Source organism: Phasianus colchicus, chromosome 2, assembly GCF_987193195.1.
Source record: "Phasianus colchicus chromosome 2, bPhaCol1.hap1.1, whole genome shotgun sequence".
Classification (NCBI taxonomy): Eukaryota; Metazoa; Chordata; class Aves; order Galliformes; family Phasianidae; genus Phasianus; species Phasianus colchicus.
The window spans coordinates 27,353,808-27,372,244 of NC_143437.1; the positions used below are offsets into that span (position 1 = coordinate 27,353,808).

Here is an 18,437-nt window from a genome sequence, read left to right on the forward strand (position 1 = left end):
ATTCTGTAGGACTTAATTTTTTCATTGCACTTTGAAGAAACACCTGCTAAGGTATTTTTTAGGGTAGCATTTAACCCCAGTTAACAAATCTTTGCTCACTCTATTACTGCTATATTCGCAATCTGGAGTAAAAAGAAATGACTTCTTTCAAATCTCTCTGGTCAGCCTAACTAATTTTACAGAAGTCACTTCAGGGAATTCACGCTGGCTGCGGAGCTGCTCCACACAGTTCTGCAGAACAAAAGACTGTACATTAAAAAACAAAACATTCCTAATAATTTCTAGGTAAGAAAAAAAAAAACCCTGTAATCTGCAGCAAACATATTTTAGTACAATCATGGATATACTCTGCTCAGCAGGCTTCTTTTCCCCTATAAAAACATTTCAGGAAACAATGATGAAATCTGTTCTGCATGCTCTAATGTGCTGGGAAAATAGCTGAGAAAGGCACTTAAGTACTACACACCAAGGATGTCAGAATGGTAGTAAAATACCCCTCAGCATATGCAAGAGTAAAGCCAAAAATACTTGATGTATCAATAAATAAATAAGTGCCTTTGTGAAACCAGAATGATTCTCAGTATCAAAGTAAAGGACACATAATCCAAACAACTTCTAGAAAACAGTTAACAAAAAAATTCCAACTGCAAATACAGGGTCAGATTTCAGATGCATTAAACACTGTTCCAGCTAGTAACTGAGACTATAGTAATTCACAGTCTCATTGCTAAAATTAGATCTTTTCTGGAAATATTCAAGACCTGCCTGGATGCCTACCTGTGCAGCCTGCCTGGGGAGCCTGCTTTGCCCCCCCACTGCACTTGATGATCTCTGGAGGTCTCTTCCAGCCCTTACAATTCTATGATTCTGACCAATTAAAAATGCTTCTGACAACCTCAATGTACAAGGATACATCTGATGATATGAGCAGCAGTAAAGATCCAGGAACAACTTTATGAATAGTACTGTGTGACGTCCAAAAGAAACATTACTTTGTTTCCTTTGTCCCCCCTCTATTATCACTCTTGTAGGAGATAAAAACACCTAGAAGCAGAGTGATACCACAGAAAAAAGGTTGAGAATATTTTAGAAGAGTACAGTTTTACAACAGTGCTTCAAAATGCCCATGTTAACAGGGATCATTACAATGAAACATGTTATACTTACAGCAAGGGCCTGTATGCTTAATTAGGGTATCCTGAAATAAACTATATGCATGCTGGTGAAAAAATGCAACAACTTAGTGGAAAGATTTTGTATCTGAAGGAAAGAAATGTTTTTATTCAAATTTCTGAAGAACCTTCTAGTCAGAAATACGTAGAGAAAAGGGAATCAGAGAAGGTTGCCTTAAAACCTCTGTTTTCTTTTGAAATTTCTTACTCAATTTTCTATACATATTTTTCTGCTTTACAAAAAATCCTTTAAGATGTAAAGTAATTATTGCAACATGTAAAAAATACATTTGTCAGATTACAAAGAGTAAGCTAACAAAACCCCAGGAAAGACACAAATCTGTGGAAGTCCCCATAATCTGAACCCCATCAGGACAATTGCAATACCACTGCTGTCATATTACAAATTAAATGAGATAGAACTACAAACAAAGGAGACTCTGGCATCAGAAGGCTACAGTTTAAGAAGACTGGACTGATGGGTACATGGCAAAGGTAGAAGTCAAGAGATTTTACCAATTCACTGGCCAGGCCCTATGAGGAGAGGCATGACCAAACTGGGCTTAATGGAAGATAAGGCCCCGCAAAATCAATAACAACTCCGGCTTCCTTTGTCTGCAAAGATGCTGCATTGGCTCTCTGCTAATAGTTGCAAAGAAATCATGAGTTTGGAAGAATAAACATGTTCTAACTTGTCAAACAGAAAACCTTGCTTCTGTCTTTTACAGACAGACAAAAAGGCATTAATACGACCAATTATGTAGAGTCAGTATATTTCCCACTAACTGTAAGACAGTAGGCTTCGATCAGTGACATGCACTCACCAGTATGGCACACCAGCATGAGGTGAAGCCCTTCATAGTGCCCTGCAACTTTGCATCTCAAATGCAGCAAGAGACAAATCCAGCACGTGCTATAAATGGAGAATACTTTCTTCCTTCAGCTCCCAGCAACCACAACAGAAGGGATAGTTAAGAGACGGGAAATAATATCTCAAAGCAAACGTGCATGTTTTATTTTCTCTTCAGTCCTTTTTTTCATTGCGGAAAAACAGATAGAAACATTCAAAGACTAAAAGTTCAGACTAGCTTCTTGTTATTTTTCCTTGTCCATACGAGAAGGTTAAGCACAGTTGCCGAACTTCAAATTCCATCCTCAGTCACGAAGAACCCACTGGCTCAGCTCCCAGACTCGTAAAAAATGACCATTTCAGTCCCTAAAGCATGGAGCCTGATCCACTAAGGCAAAACAAGTTCTACTGACAGCTGGTTTTCTTAGCATATTCACATCCATGTATTTATCATAGAAAAGCCCTCCAGGACAACAGTGTTTATTACAGGATTATTTCTGTGAATACAGGGAACAAAGAATCCACTGAGCAGCAGTGTTTCTACTCTTATGTCTTTTTTCTTAAAACGTGAACTAAGATAAACCCGCTTTATTTATTTATTAACACAGACTACCCATGAAGATAAGACATAAAATTTGGTTTTTATCATGAAGAAATATAACTTCTGATCCACATTAATGTGTAGTACACTGACAAACATTTTAATATAGAATTTAGCTGTTCAGACTCTTTCCCATTTCTTGGATTTAGCTTCTGGTGATTTTAAGCAAATGAAAAACAAAGATACAACAGATTTTTAATCATAAGTTTCCTATCTATAGGGATACCTAGTCTTCTACCACTGAGAAAGATAATTTGAGCAAGCTAGAGGTCTTATAGTGAGAGACTTTATGAATAATGTATAGAAATACGGCAGAGACATAAAAGGTAATCAGTCCAGCAGTTCCTCACCATGCAGAGGAGTGCACACAATAGTGCAGGTAAAGCCTCAGAACAACTCTTTTCCTAACCTAGCAGGGAGAAGAGGTCAAGTGGATCAGCACGTGGGGAGCTTTGGGTACTGATGCTGCTCAGCTCTGAACCTTTCCCCAAAGCAGAGAAGCTGAAAGCTGGGGATGAGGAGCATCCTGTGACAACCTCTGCTCTCAGAGAAGGAACTAGTGAAGCTAGAGAAACTAGGAGCTAGGCACAAATGGATGCTGACAAGCACCATCCTCTCAAGCTGGGTGGCCTGTCTGTGAGGTTTACCAGCACATCATTTTCTCAAAAGCGTGCAGGAACTTGTTATTATGATACTATGGTAGTGCTGCTGCTTGCATGTTTTTGTTTTTTTTTTTCTGATTTTTTAAAAATCTTTCTGGTTTTATTTATATATTTTATATATTATACATATATATATATAAACCATAATGTATAATCAGTATCCCTTGTGTCACTCTGACTGAATCTACCTTTTAAAATCATTAAAAGCAACTGTTATTCGCTCTGCATCTGTCTACTGATGCAATGTAATGAAGAATAAGAATTGTTAAAGAAAATAGAAAGCATTTATAAATGATTGATTTCAAAGCAAGGATATATCAACAAGAAATAGCAGTTAACGTGTTTTAAATGATTGGTATTTAAAGGAGTGCTTTTAAATGCAGATGTTTTAATGAAAGAATTAAATCACGCATAGTTATGTTTAACTGTTGTTGAGATGTTTACAAACCAAGATGCTTCCCAACCCTACGAGCTGGTTTTGAGGGTTTTTTGTTTGCTTGTTTTTTAATTGTAAGACCTGGACATAACACTCTTTGCAATGAAGTCAATGGAATACCAACACTGACATCTGTACAAGCAACAATACCTTTGCACTGCATTTTTATCTCCTGCTAAAAGACAACCTTTTTCAAATCTAGCATCTTATCTCCAAATCATAAAAAATGGGTATTTCCCTGATTTCACAAATCTCTTTGAGAGTCTCTGACAATGAGCAATCAGTCTTACTACTACTACATTTACCATTCACCTAAAAATAGATCAAATGTGCCTTACAATAACACTTCAAAACAAAAACACTATATTCATATTGCTAGGGTTCAAATTTGCTGACAAGATCTGTGGGTAAGTGTCATTTTTAGAAAATGCAATGTAGGAACACATATTTATATGGTGGATCATAAAAGCAATGAAATCTCTTGGGAAAGCCAGAGATAACTCACTTTACACAGACAGTTTACTCTTATTTCTCTCCAAAGCCAAAGCATTTTTATCTGCAAATGTTTTTTTCTACATCATGACAATGCTATTCCTGTTTGCTTGTTCTTCCCAAGGTGAACAGAATTAGTATTAACAAAATAATTGTGGGAATTTGGTATTTTTCCTGTTTTATTTAATACTTGGGAAGGTTATGGGTGGAACTGTCAACTACTAATTATTCTACCTCAAAATCTGATGCATAAAAAAATACACCAGTAATTTGCTTACATGGTGCCTGTAGATGCAATTATTGTTAGCAGCGGGAAAGAACTTTCATAAGCAGAACACAATTCAAATGTAAAATGCCATGGCCTCAAGTCGTTAAAATTAATCCTCAGGGCCCTTTGAGGCTTTTTGTACTTTTGGCAAAAAATATAAAGAAGTACGCATTGTTGCTTCAGTTCCCAAACATTGGAAAGTTAAAAATCTGGACTGTCAGCCTCTGCTAAACAGAACAGAGATTGGTTTGGGAAAGAGCAAAAGACAAATGTATCTTTGTTATTATAGCTCAATTGAACAAACACTGAAAACATACCTATGCATTTTTTCACAGAACAAAAAGCAGCCAGTGTAATACAGGAAAGTACAGCAGCTCACAATCAAGAAAATCTACTTGCACTGAAGTAAGAGACATTATGCCATGAAATAGTAAAAGCTGATTACATTAACACTGCATTAGGCTACTTTGAAAAGTAACACAGTGAACTTGAATCATAAGTAATCTATCTCATTCTCTCTCAACTCTTAGGTAACTACGGCTTACCAATATGTAGACACCATGATGAACATTTTTAAACAAGGACAGACTGAAAACAGAGCCATGCTTTCTGGGTGCAGTATCTCCAAGATTGATACACAGATAACATAAAAAGGCATGGCATGGAACTTCAGGTAATACTAGCATGATTTTAAAATGACTTTGTAAGATATAAATTATAAAGCAATAAATATGTCAGACATATCAGGTACGTATTAACACCGTCCAAACATCATTCTGTTATACTGCTGTACATAGCATGTTTAAAATCAGATGTTCTTTTAGGGCACTTTAGGGCACTGAAAGAAAACACAATATTTTATGGAAAGCAAAGTGCACTTATTGCTACTCTGCTCTGCTACTCAAGAGGTTAACATCTTTCTAATGACTCTACTGGAAAATGGAAAAAATCAGCAATACATTAATTAGCACAAAGGTCATTTACATATACCTGGGTGACCTAAAATACAGTTAATAGTCAACATGTGACTAGAGCTGAAAACACAACAGAAACTAGTGACAGCCCATCTGCCATTAGCAGCAGTCGAGAAAAGAATCCTTTGGGACACTGATGGATCACTACATGTTTGAGTACAATTAGGCTCCCAACCGTTGATAAAAGGTAGTGAATTGACAAAAATATAAAAATGGAAAAGTTGCTACACATTTTATTCACATGTATGTATATTAACACGTGTGCATGTAATATACATTTTCTTAAATAAAAAAAATTCGGAAATCTTTTGTCTTCATCTAAATCAAAACTTGAATTTGTTTTTTTAAAATGGCACCCACTATCTTATCCAGACCAATGCCCTGCTGAGTAAAACCTCAACATCTCTACCAGGAACTGCTATCACCAGTTCAAAGGAAAGTATCACTGCAATATTGACCAGAAAAACAAAATATTACTGAAATTGTGTTAGATTACCTTGACTGTGAATACTTGAAAAGTCTAATATTGTTACTTATTTTGAAGCAGACAATGCACTGAAATAGGAAGAGCACTAAGGCATTCTTAATTCCAGAAACTGAAGAGCAATTTAATGAAAATGGACTGACTTCCGTCCATTTTAGGAGTTTTTCAGCAATGTTGTTTGTCAAATGCATTGCCCAACAACCTTAAAATTAAATATTCAGATATTCTCCTGGAAAAAAGTAACCTTGTAAATATGCAAATTCACAGAACACAGTTTAAAAAGCCCTTGGCCTTCTACAGTTCTTTAACCAAAGGAGTTACATATATTCAGAGAACTTACCCATACACATATGTGCATTTATATGTATGCATCATCCCTCAATGAAAAAATAATTAAATATTACTCCACAAAAAAGACATCAGTGTGTTGTACCATAGGAGACACTTAAAACGTAATGCTACAGGAAAATTCAGCATGATACTCTTCATGGATTAAAATGGTACTACATGCGGCCAATGATTTCTTCATCCATATGTGATCCAGTCAGATATAGAACAAGCAAGAAGATCTGTCATTTCCCTGCCACGCACACACTTACAGTAAACACTATGACTTTAAGCAGTTTAAAGCAATATGACCATATCACCTAGCCAACATTACTCAGGGAAAGTATGAATAGTTCAAAGATGAAACAAAAAAACATCTCTGAACAAGCTGTCTCACTTACTGTTCAATGCGTGGAGAGAGATACAGCTTAGGAAAAACCTGAGTAGCTTCTGCATCCTCAAAACTAACAGAGAGAAGTGCAACATCTTCTCCAGGATCTTCATTCACATCCTGTACATAAAAATAAGAAAGACACAAACATCAAAATGAATACTTGTAAGCTTACAGATAACAAGCCAGTCAAGTAGCAATTTATTTAAGAGATACTTTAATGGGGAATCAAAAGTGTGACTGCTGAAAAATAGGTTGAAAATTTTTCTCTGTATTAGTACTTGAAAGATATTCTGTAGTGCTTAATTCCAAGTATCAAAATAAAATAACTTAATTGTTAGCAAGTATACAGTAATGTAGCTCTTCTTTGGATGGCAGAAAAACGTATTTAACTAAACATGCAGATTTCACTATTAAGAATTCTCAGTTCAGTATTAATACCAGACACAAATAACAAGGAATTTTATGTTACAGTAGCATAGAATTAGGACCACAGACTTCCCATTTGTTATTTTTCAAAGAAGTGCATGGTACATATTTTCTGCTGTACTCAACTCCTTTGCTTTGAAGAACAGTTAGAAACTTGTGTCTAGAAGTTATTGTCCTTGAACTTCCCTCAAATTGAATCCCTGCATTACTTTCAGAAGGCTGCATGCATAATAAAGAGTATTGGAAAAAAAAAAAATAATAAATAAAAATCCACACTAAGTATTAGGACAGTCAGTATAAACGCATTCACAGTTAAGGCATTTTTTGCATAAGAACAATCAGGCAGAATTTTCAGATCAAGTAGAACAAATTTTGTTTCTGGATAAGACCTGATAACTCTCTAACTCATAAATCACATACAGCCTAGATAGCTGAATATCTGCTGAATACAACTGCATTTGAGCTCCCAACTTCGTGTTAGAGCCTTGAATTAGCAGTACCAGCATCTTCACCTAGCACAAGTAATATGGTGCCACTTGCTGCACACACAAACAGAAGTCCCTTAACATGCTTGTGCGTATGTACATAGCAACTTGCCAAGATGCATTTGTTTTTATCCGCTTTGGAAAACTGTGAGAGGAAACAGATAACCCAGCAGATCTGCACTCAGCGCAGGATCAACATGGTGCGGCGTGCCCTGGTGTGGTCTGCCTTACACGCAGCTGGGAGGAAGGAACATGCAAACCACTTAAGACATTGTTTGAAGATCCTGCCCAAACTGGGGGGAAAAAAGCGACTGCTGAGTGGTTTCAGGAAGAAAATCTCGTGCCATGTGAAGCTTTGGCAGGACTGGAACTGTTAACGTCCAGAGAGACTTGCTGCATGTTACCTACTACGTGCAGAACACAACATGCCAAGAAATTTAGCCATAAGCTGAAGGGAAGAGTAGGTCTTAAAAACAACAACAACAACAAAAAAAAAAACAACAACAACAACAAAAATCACCCTAATTGTCTTGCATAAAAATGAGACAGATCTGGAAGTGTTTTCTTAAATTCTGCTATGGCGTACTGCTCAATTTAAATAGCTGAAAAAAAAGTGCACTCTGAAGAATGCCTATAAAATGGCTACAGGCACAGTTGGGCTGGGAATGAAACACTGTTTTAAGCTGCAGTTGCAGGATAACCCTCCATATCAGTATCAAGGATGAAAATAAATCGCTTTCATGATGGGGTACCATCAGTTTACAGATGGGGTTTCACTGCTGTAGCCAAGTATGGCATCAATTGAATTTTTACAATTAATTTGCTAATTGTCAATAAAATGAAAAGAACTATTAATATAAACTAAACAGTCATGCTAATTACTTAAAATATTTTATTGTAAGAGGCATTCTTCAAGAAACAAGTATATATAATACATACTATAATACATACCTGTGTATGTATATAGCTCTCTCAAGACCACATTCTTTTTTTTTTTTTTTTGTAATTCTTGTCAAAACACTTATTTGTAGAGAGGAGAATCTGCATGCTTTTCAGAAAAACTAAATCTACTTAATGCTTAATTTGATGCACAAATACTTTGCTATCATGCATACGATCAGCTTCTGGAATACCACTCAGGTGCTTACTGATCAAAGAAAAGCAAAATGAGGAAAAAAAATTTAGTGAACATCACTACAACATCCATTACCCCTTACAGTATTATTACAGTGTATTCCTGCACTCACTAATAACTACTTTAATATAAAGACACACAGCAGAAAAGCAAAAAAGTACATAAATAAATGTAACATCTTGGCATGTTGAGATGCAATAAGTTGATGTGTGCATTAAGAGCAATAAACTGAGACCAATATTTTTCATTTATAAAACTAATACACAAAATACAACTAACGCTGCCAGCACATCACCACGTTATATTCATATAGCTACTGTCCAGTGCAAGTCTGAATAAAGAAATTAGCATTCATCTCTAACTACCTCTTTTCAAGTAGATGTATGTTTTTTGCCTACAAACCTGAAAAGTTAAAATTGTAGCTTAAAAAACAAACAAACAAAAACCAAAACAAACAAAAAAAACCACACAAAACAGGCAGCATTCCCATAGGTTTTAAAAAGACATGATGCAGTAAGACTAAGGAGTTGCTCAACCTGGTTGCTCAGATGGCCACAGATTTATGATGAAGTCCGTTTGTATTTGCACGATAGTGATTATTTCTTTCAGACTTTGTTCCTTTTATTTATGCAAGGATCTGCTTGGTAGAACTGCATTCATCCTTAGTATGTCTGTTAGAAGTGTCATTTATAAAACTAAATCAAAAACACATGTCCTACAGATAAACTGTAGAGAGACTTTTAATTTAACAGACCTTTTTGATGTTGTCTGTGCCAGTCACAGCTTAACTCCTTCAGTGATATCTCTTCTGGTCATTTCTACAAACTTGTTAACGATCAGGTGAAATGATGCATGGCTGTAGAAGTAGGCAATGACATTTTTCCAGCACAGGGGCTGACATCCTTCCCTTCCATCAAAGAGTCCAAAGGCAATGGCTGTTTATGCACTCCTTATCAAATTCTGACTGGTAATGTCTTGTCTTCCCTTTTCCCATTTCAGCATGTCTATTTCTCTCAAAAAGCAGGCAACTTTTAAACAAAGCAGCAAAACAAAATCACCCCTCTTTTTTTACTTTTCAGTTAGCGTCAAGAGATAGAGTAACATTCAATTGCTTCTTCAAGACTTTTCCCTTTTAGGAAACAAAAGGGACTGTTGAACTCCAATCACAATGCGTTTTTAAAATTAAAATAGCCAAGGTGATTTTCATGATTTCTCTTTGACCACTTACTGCTGAAGGATTTTATTAAAACAACTAATTCTACATTTACAAAACCTGATTTTCTAAAAATTAAGAACGGCAATTGCACATAAAAATTAGCATCCAACATTAGAACTGCCATGTTAGAATGCTGGTTCATACTCACAGAACTTTTTCTACCTAAGACTTTATGTAAGATAATATTAAACTGATCTTGCACAGAATGGAGGATACATCCTGGGCCACAGGAATTTTGAGGTTTGAAAATTGAATGTTTCTAAAAAAACATCTGAGATCATTAGCTAAGCTTGTGATAATGCACGCATATTAGATTTTCCAAAACATTCTTATGATTGCAAATAAAAATCTCTGGCATGCTATAATATAAAAGATCCAACATGAGTTTTCATGGTGTCTTTCTGTCATCCTGTTATTCCATGTTTCTATTTCAAAAAATAATCTTTTCCTCATTACAGAAAACACCTATACAAATCAAACATGAAAAAAATATATACAAAACAAACATGAAAAACAAATAGCTTTCTATAAGTACTGCAAGTGTTTTCCTGTGTTTATACAAAACTTGCAGAGCTGATCTTTGTAACTAAAAGTGCCATAGCGCCCTGGAACTGCAAATGTACATAGTAAAGCTATGTGGTGAGAAAGAAAAAAAAAACGACACATTTTCAACTCATGCTTTAGCTCAGGTTTTTTTTTTTTCTTTTTTCTTTTTTTTTTGTGTGTAGTGCTGGAGGGGGGGGGGGTTGGGGAGGAGGAAGAGGGTTTTTGTTTTCCACAAGGCAAGCGTAAAGAGAAAACTCATGATATTTCATTCAAACTTACTCTGTCAACTTAGCCAGTGCAGATGAAATGCTCATTAAACATGAACTTTTTACACAGAAGGGCAAAAGGATAAATGAAAATACAAATACAGCACAGGACAGATGAAATTGAGAGTTACAGATGATTTCAGAATTCCTTTTTTCCTCAAGAAACTTGAGGAAAAGACTTCAGGTATTGTAAGACTCAGAGAAGTCTCAAGACTGAAATATTCTATTTTTAATTGTATCATCACTGTCTAAACAACTACTTGTTAGATGTCATTCATATCAAGCTACCTTTACATTAAAAGCACACTTTAACGTTTACAGTTGCTCTGTTTGCAAAATGCTTCATATTTTCAGAAAGTTAGTATGATTTGTGTATGAAAGTCATCAAAAACACTTCAAGCATATCATCTAAAGGGCATTGTTTTCTTGTATCCTACCTACTGTAATTGAAAACTGGGAATTTACTGGAACTGACAATTTATTATGAGTCAGATGGTTGATAGCCAGTCCAACCAAAACATCTGGTCCACACAGTCACAACTGCTATAACCCATTTCCTCTTGTGCCTGGAGTCTAACCAAGTTGTACATTAGAGCTTAAAGATGCAGATTCTGGAAAATAAGTTATTACCTTTTTTTAGTTATCAAGAGAAAAAATCTCCTTGCTTCCTTTTACTAGAATATTCTTTCAAGAAGAGGTATTTTTATTACTGGCATGGAACAACCTGGGCAGTGCCAGGACTTGCTTTTCAGTTCAAGTGGAACACTTGAGAGGTGGAAGCTATGAGTTGGGAGACAAAAGCATGCAGTGGACTAAGGTATAAAAGTCAGGTTAACTCTAAAGAAAGAGCAATGAAAAGAAACATCAAATTTGGTGGAAGGGATGGGAAAGGCTGTATGGGAAGAGAATACTGGTGTGCTTTGGGAATGACAAGCGATTTGGGGTATGGGGATTGGTGGGAAACAAAGTAAGGGTGCAGGGCTTCTGGTAGGGATGCTAAGTTTGGGCCTTAAACGACTGGTCTGGGAATTGAACTGAGGTAATGAAAAGCATATGTCCAACCTACTGCATGATCCTCTGGGCAAAGAGACCACAAATGGCTGATGCTGCAGAAGCCTCTGGGGCAGATAAAGCTAGCTAACATCCAAACTATATGGGATAGGCCAAATCCACTTCAGAAGTTCCCAGCTCATCACTCCAATCTCTTCCTGGAGGTTTCTGGCCTTTCAGCTCTGACAAGTGCTGAATAACTGTCTTTGTAGTATGATTCTGAGGGGATTAGATTGCTTGAAATAACAAAAGCAAAGGATACACTCAATTTACAACCTGCAAGATGTGATGAAGGAACAGGGGAAAGGTAGAACAGACAGGCAGAATACAACTGAGAACATAGAGGAGTGAGTAGCTGCTGATGCTAATGTCTACAGCCAGCTTATGACAACTTGAAGTCTTAGCACACGTATCCTCAGCCATACCACACTAGTCAGCTTCATGGAGTGTGCAATTCATATACAGGGATTCCTTCTGATGAAAAAGATTTCCAGAGGAGAAATGCAGGAGAATAACAATCAGAATGGCAATTTACCTCACGACTGAACTTAACATGTGATATTTTGTGATAAATACCTGTTTCAGAATCACTTACTAACAACAGCTTACTGTTGTAACTAACAACTACTAACAACGGAGAAAGGAACAAAAGAATTTGTTTTTGAAACTGAAATATGAATTGCATCAGAGAAGAATACATACTGCTATTTGCTGTATCAGTACCAATGGGCTACTTGCATCATATTGGTAAGCAGTACCTGGCATTTTTGTTCCATATGACAGCATGCAATAATATGAAAAATAACCATCAAGTAAAGCACAAGCAACTCTTAAAGCATAGGAACTTCACTAGCCAGCTTTGATACAAGTAGTTACAAGTTCTCCAAACCTTCTTCTATATTTAATGTTTGTTTGTTTTTAAAATAACAAAACATGCCAGGGGAACATAGGCTAAGGAACGTGAAGTGGCAAATGAGACTAAGAAATCTGCTTCACTCTAGGGAGAATATGTAGTTATACCAGGAAATTCTTTCTACTATCTTCCAGGAAATCCACCAGGTCTGATCAAGGATTGCTTATTCTTTAAATAGGATCTTGAATGAAAACAAAGGCAGTCACCTTGTATGCACTGCCCACAGTACTGAAGTGTTCTAAAAACACTCCTTCTCCCAGAGTACGACAACAACACTTTTGCCTAACTCAGTCAAGGCAAAGAGATGGTTTAAGCTTAGAGTAATTCCTATTTTAAAAGAAACTTGAAAATCATAGTCTGGGAAGAACTTCAAAGAATCTGAAAAGAGAATTTTTAGGACAGTATACTGGACTTTTTCATTAAAATAAAATCAAATGATTATATATCTTCTGAGCACTGGGCAAGACATTTAATTACACCATTAGGCATCAAAAACATGTTAATTTTTTTCTAAAAGTGTGAGTAACATCCCAAGTATTTGTTTTTTTATTTGCTTATTTGTGTTCACTGGTTGTTTTCTCATTTGCTTTCAGACTTTCATACAGAAATGCTTTGCACTTCTCTAAGACAAGAACTGAGATGTGTTTTGCCTAGAAAATTTTCTTTTATTACAGTTATGGCAATTTACCACTACTCAATACAAGTGGCTGCCAGAGTATGGTAAAGAATGCTGTTAGGAAAAGCTTAGGAAAAAGTAAAAAGGTTAAACAGAAAGAATGATGTCCTTGTCCATGAAAATACATGTGAGTATTCACAACTTTCAACATTCATGGCATTTAGGTGAATAAAAGTTAATTTATTCTGACAACATGAAAAGTTGTGGTGACACATTCATAACAGCAATGCTGTTTGCTTTGGTCTGAAAAACAAAGTCTCAAAAATCAACGTAGATTCCTTTAAAGGTCGAGAAAACGCTTTGTTAAATGTTGAATTCAAAATTAGAATAAATAGCCCAGTCTAAAATTAATATTTGGGTATCCTTTCTGGTGTGTTAATAAAACTGATTTCAGGTGAGCAAAAATGCTTCCAAATATTAATTTTGTATACCAGACACACAAGGAAGAGGATCATTCCCCCATGTTGACTGAACTGTATTTATTAACTATGTTTTAATGACACCAGAATACCAGATACTTTATAATTTTTAAGAAGAGAGAAGTAGGATGCTAATGATCTTAAATTTTAATTCATTCACTAAAACTTAAATACAAGCACATTAGCTCTACCAGCTCTACTATCAGATATCACATTCGTATTAAAATAAGATTAAAACCCCAATGTTTGCATAGCTAGGAATGTCCACAAAAAAAAAAAAAAAAAAAGAATAAAAATGACATAGAACAAGGAGAAACAATATTGGGAATCTAGATCGCTGTTTTTTCTTTTTCATACATTCATAAATCCTGCTTTTGTTTCCTAGGACTTCAATTTATTCAACACTTCAGAGGGGCTTAATCTCTTAATTTCGGTTTTGTTTGCTTCAAATTTACAAGCACAGTGGATAATTTTTAATATAACAATATACTTTTACCATTAAAAATGAACCTGGAAGATCACTCTATTACTCCAGTGAAGTTCTGTAGGCAGAATACAGGTTCAGCAAGCACCATTAAGTTTCCTAAGACCTGAAGCAAAGCAATGACATGTCTCTGCCATTATCAGCTAAACCACAGAATTGTAGAATCACCAACGTTGGAAAAGATAAAAGATCTCCAAGATCATCTAGTCCAACTGTCCATCTACCACCAATACTTCCTCATTAAAACACATCCCTTAGTACAACATCTAAAGTTGTTTTGAACACCTAGAGGCATGGTGACTCCACCACCTCCCTGGGCAACCCATTCTTGCACCTGATCTCTCTTTCAGAGAAAAATTTTTCCTAATATCCAACTTGAACCTCCCCTGGCACAACTTGAGCCAATTCTCTCTAGTCCTATCACTACCTATGTGGGGGGACCCTGCTTTGTCACAACCTCCTTTCAGGTAGTTGTAGAGAGCAATAAAATCTCCTCTGAGGTTCTTCTTCTCCAGACTGAACAATCCCAGTTCCCTCAGCTGCTCCCCCATAAGACTTGTGCTCCAGACCCTTCACAGTTTCACTCCAGAGCCTCGATGTCTTTCTTGTAGTGAGGGGCTCAAAATTGAACATGGTACTCATCATAGCTGATACAGGGGGACAATCACCTCCCTGCTTCTGCTGGTTGGACTACTTTGGACACAAGTCAGGACACCTTTGGCCTTCTTGGCCATCTGGGCACACTGCTGGCTCATGTTCAGCCAAGCACTAACAGACGTTCCCAGTTCCTTTTCCTCTGCTCAGTCTTCCAGCCACTCTGCCTCAAACCTCTAGTGTTGCCTGAGGTTGTCACGGCCAAAATGCAGGACCTAGCACTCAATCTTATAGAACTTCATCCCATAAATAATGAGCTGCACAAAGTGCCAAGAGATTTCAAAACTCAGTTTTTTACACGGATCATCCTGTCTCTTCTTAATCAGCAAACAGCTGTGACACCCAATTACACCAAGCCCATACGGTCTTGTCAAAAAAATACTTCTCTTAATAAAAAAGCACTACAAAAACTCTTCTCCAAAATGAAGATGTTCTTCAACAAATATACCAATACACTGCTCTGCTGGCATCAGTGCTGCTACTGGCAAAATAAAGGACAGCACAATCTGAGCACCAGTGTGAGAATCTGTTTGAAACCACAAGACTGATAACATAAATATTTTCTTATAAGCACGTATCTGAGATAAATGACTGTTTAAAATTTATTGTAAACAATGACTGGCTTTTTTTTTTTTTTTTTAAGTTAAAGTTATGTGTATGGAAAACATGCTCTTGAGTGCCTTAAAAAGTCTTATTCAGCTAGGAAGTCACGGATAAAGAGCAAACAAAGGATAAGTAGAATTAAAATTAATACTCGGACTAATAACACCAGAATCCTAAACCAAGAATCATTTAAGGACAGCAAGGCAGCAAGAGAGAGGAAAAGAAGATTTACTTCGTTCATTTTGTGTTTGATTAGCAAAATTAGCAAACGCTAATTTCAGTCGTATGCTTTACATTTGCTTACGTGTTTGCATTGTAGGGAGGACTCATTTTCTTTACTATTTTAGATGTCCTCTGCTGAAATTTCTCATCTGACACAATTGATATTGAAGATTTGAAATTTATGTACTGATGCAACTAATCCCAGGACTGTTAGGGTTCAGGCTTTATCTGTACTGCCTTGCCACATGCCAAGGTGTTTCCTTGCTAACAACATACACTAAAAGACATCTCTTTCACACCTCTCTCTGCATTGTCATCTATTTTTCACACCTTTAAAACTTGGAAGAACCACATTAGGAATAAAAAATGTAGATCTATACCCACCCTGCATGACCCTTGCATTTAAACACCAAAAAACAAGACATCTTTCACATATATATATAGTTAGGATTAATTGAGACAACAATATTTAAAAACAAAGCATATTTACAATATTTCTAAATGTAAAAAAAAAAAAACCAAACTTCAAATGTTCTTAACAAACAAGCAAATAGATACAAAAAACCCATGAAACACTACTCATTTAGATGACTTATGTGGCAGGTCACCGCTGCATGGTTTGTTGCTTTACAGATCCCTCAAAGCCATCAGGCTGTTTCTGCAACATGTAGTTAGGATCCGTTTTTAAACGTAAGCCCCATGTTTTTAAACTCGCTTACAGAGATAAATATTTGTGTATTTGTACAACTTGGAATCCAGATCTTTTATTAGGATTTCACGGAGATTCGAATCTCTCCTGCTCAAGTATTGAGATGATTGAAATACAGTTTATTCAGAAAGAAATATTCACATTCTTCTCTATACTACTGACTTCCAATCTGTTTAAAAATAGTAATGTCCTTACAGAAATAAAAGAGCAGTTACCTCATGTCGCACTGGAAAACAAGATCTGCTAATAAATGTCCACACACTTAACTAGAGTACGAACAGACAATTAATGCAGTTGGAAAGAAAACAATCTTCCTGTCAAGACACCTGTCACATTTTCAAGTTTACATTTTCTATACTATGGATATTCGTATATAAGAATATTCGTATTTTTGAAATGTAAATTGACAAAGCAAACATTAATGGATCAGTACATGATTTCAATGAATTTAGAAGGAAACTGGCATTTCTGTAATCATGATGTGGTTGAAGGTCAGGCTAAGAGTATATATATTTTTTAGATCAATCCAACTTTTTAATAAAAGCTTTTTCTTCATCTCTACATATTATGTGCTCCTGGTTCAGTGACTATCACTCTGTAAAATCAGAAATACTATAGATTACATGGGTCACAACAGAAATGCCAGTGTAAAGCCATATTCTGAGACATGTCTTCAGTGAACCAGGAAGTACCAAGAAAGATTTCACAGATGAAAAAGTGAATAATCAAAGTGTAAAGTAAAAGCAAGCAAAGTTATGGTTGCTCAATGCTCTTTCACCGTTGCAGCTTCGTACTGCTGACCTGATTTAAAAATATTTCATATTTTCTTTTAAAAGGAGATGCAAATGCAAGTCTTAAATTTTGATAGTTGCTGGTTCCTGAGAATAATGGTAATGCTTTGTATTGAAGTCCACAGCACTTTTGATTAGAAATGCATTTTTTTTCAATCAAATCAAATCAATCAAATAAATTTGATTTATTATGCATTCGTATTTCAAATGCACAATATTTGTATTTCTTTACAAGATCTATTATCCCTTTGTTTGCATATTACCTTATCCCTGTAGGATCTGAAAAGAGTGGGATGAGGGGGTGGTGATGCTTTTTCTGCTTTGTGCAAAGAATGTGCAAGCTGGAGCATCCTATCCCCATGACCCCTATTTACATTCATTATTTCAGCAAGCAATGTTCATAGTGTAACTGAGTACACAAATGCATAAATAAACAGATGTCAAACAGTATCTTGTAAAAATCAGTTTTAAAATAAAAATAATCTTTTGGTAAGAAGAGAAACAGCTTTTTATCTTGCATTTGTGTGATGGTAGATCCTGCTACAGGTAAAAATAGGGATGCTGGAATGAGTTGTCTTAGTCAAAAGGTTTTACAATTTCAGTTTTTCAAGGTTCACATCTACGCATGCATGTAAATCAGGTATATAACATGAGAAAAAAATGACAGGATTATTCTGTTTTATATATAATAGAAGTCACATTCTGATCTATATTCACAGATTTTACACATTGATGCCTTTGTAAATAGCTGGCACAGGATCACAGCAATTTCACACAGTGAGCCCTAACATTCAGTGGGACACGGGTGCCAAACAGCTAGTATAAAACAGCAGCATTGACTGAGATCCTGAGATCCCTTAGATGTGAAACGGCTGGATCTTTCCAACAGCTGGCTACAGACAGAAGATACTGATGCCAAGAGTTGGGGAAGGATGCAGGAACACCAAATAACACAATCTGCAAACATAAAATAGGCTCTGATAACATCAGTGATCTCATCTGGAGATTCCATCACCAGATCTTCTCCCGTGTCTGTCCTACCAGTGCATTCATAACCACCAATTCAGGATAAAGAATATGGAGTAGGAGTATTACTTTCTTTTACAATACCTGAATCCATGCTTTAACAGTAAAGACTTCCAAAGCCATTAATTAATACTAGTACTGTCCTTGAATTTGCAA

At 36.0% G+C, this 18,437-nt stretch overlaps 1 protein-coding gene across 4 annotated transcripts in view; it reads right to left on the reverse strand.

Moving 5' to 3' along the window:
- Positions 1-18,437, reverse strand: part of BABAM2 (BRISC and BRCA1 A complex member 2) — a 161,189-nt gene that overhangs the window by 70,631 nt on the left and 72,121 nt on the right. For all 4 annotated transcript variants that reach the window (XM_090135185.1, XM_090135184.1, XM_031594460.2 and 1 more), the window contains one exon: positions 6,668-6,777. In XM_090135185.1, coding sequence (XP_089991311.1) covers positions 6,668-6,777 — 110 coding nt within the window. The remainder of the gene's footprint in view (positions 1-6,667; positions 6,778-18,437) is intronic.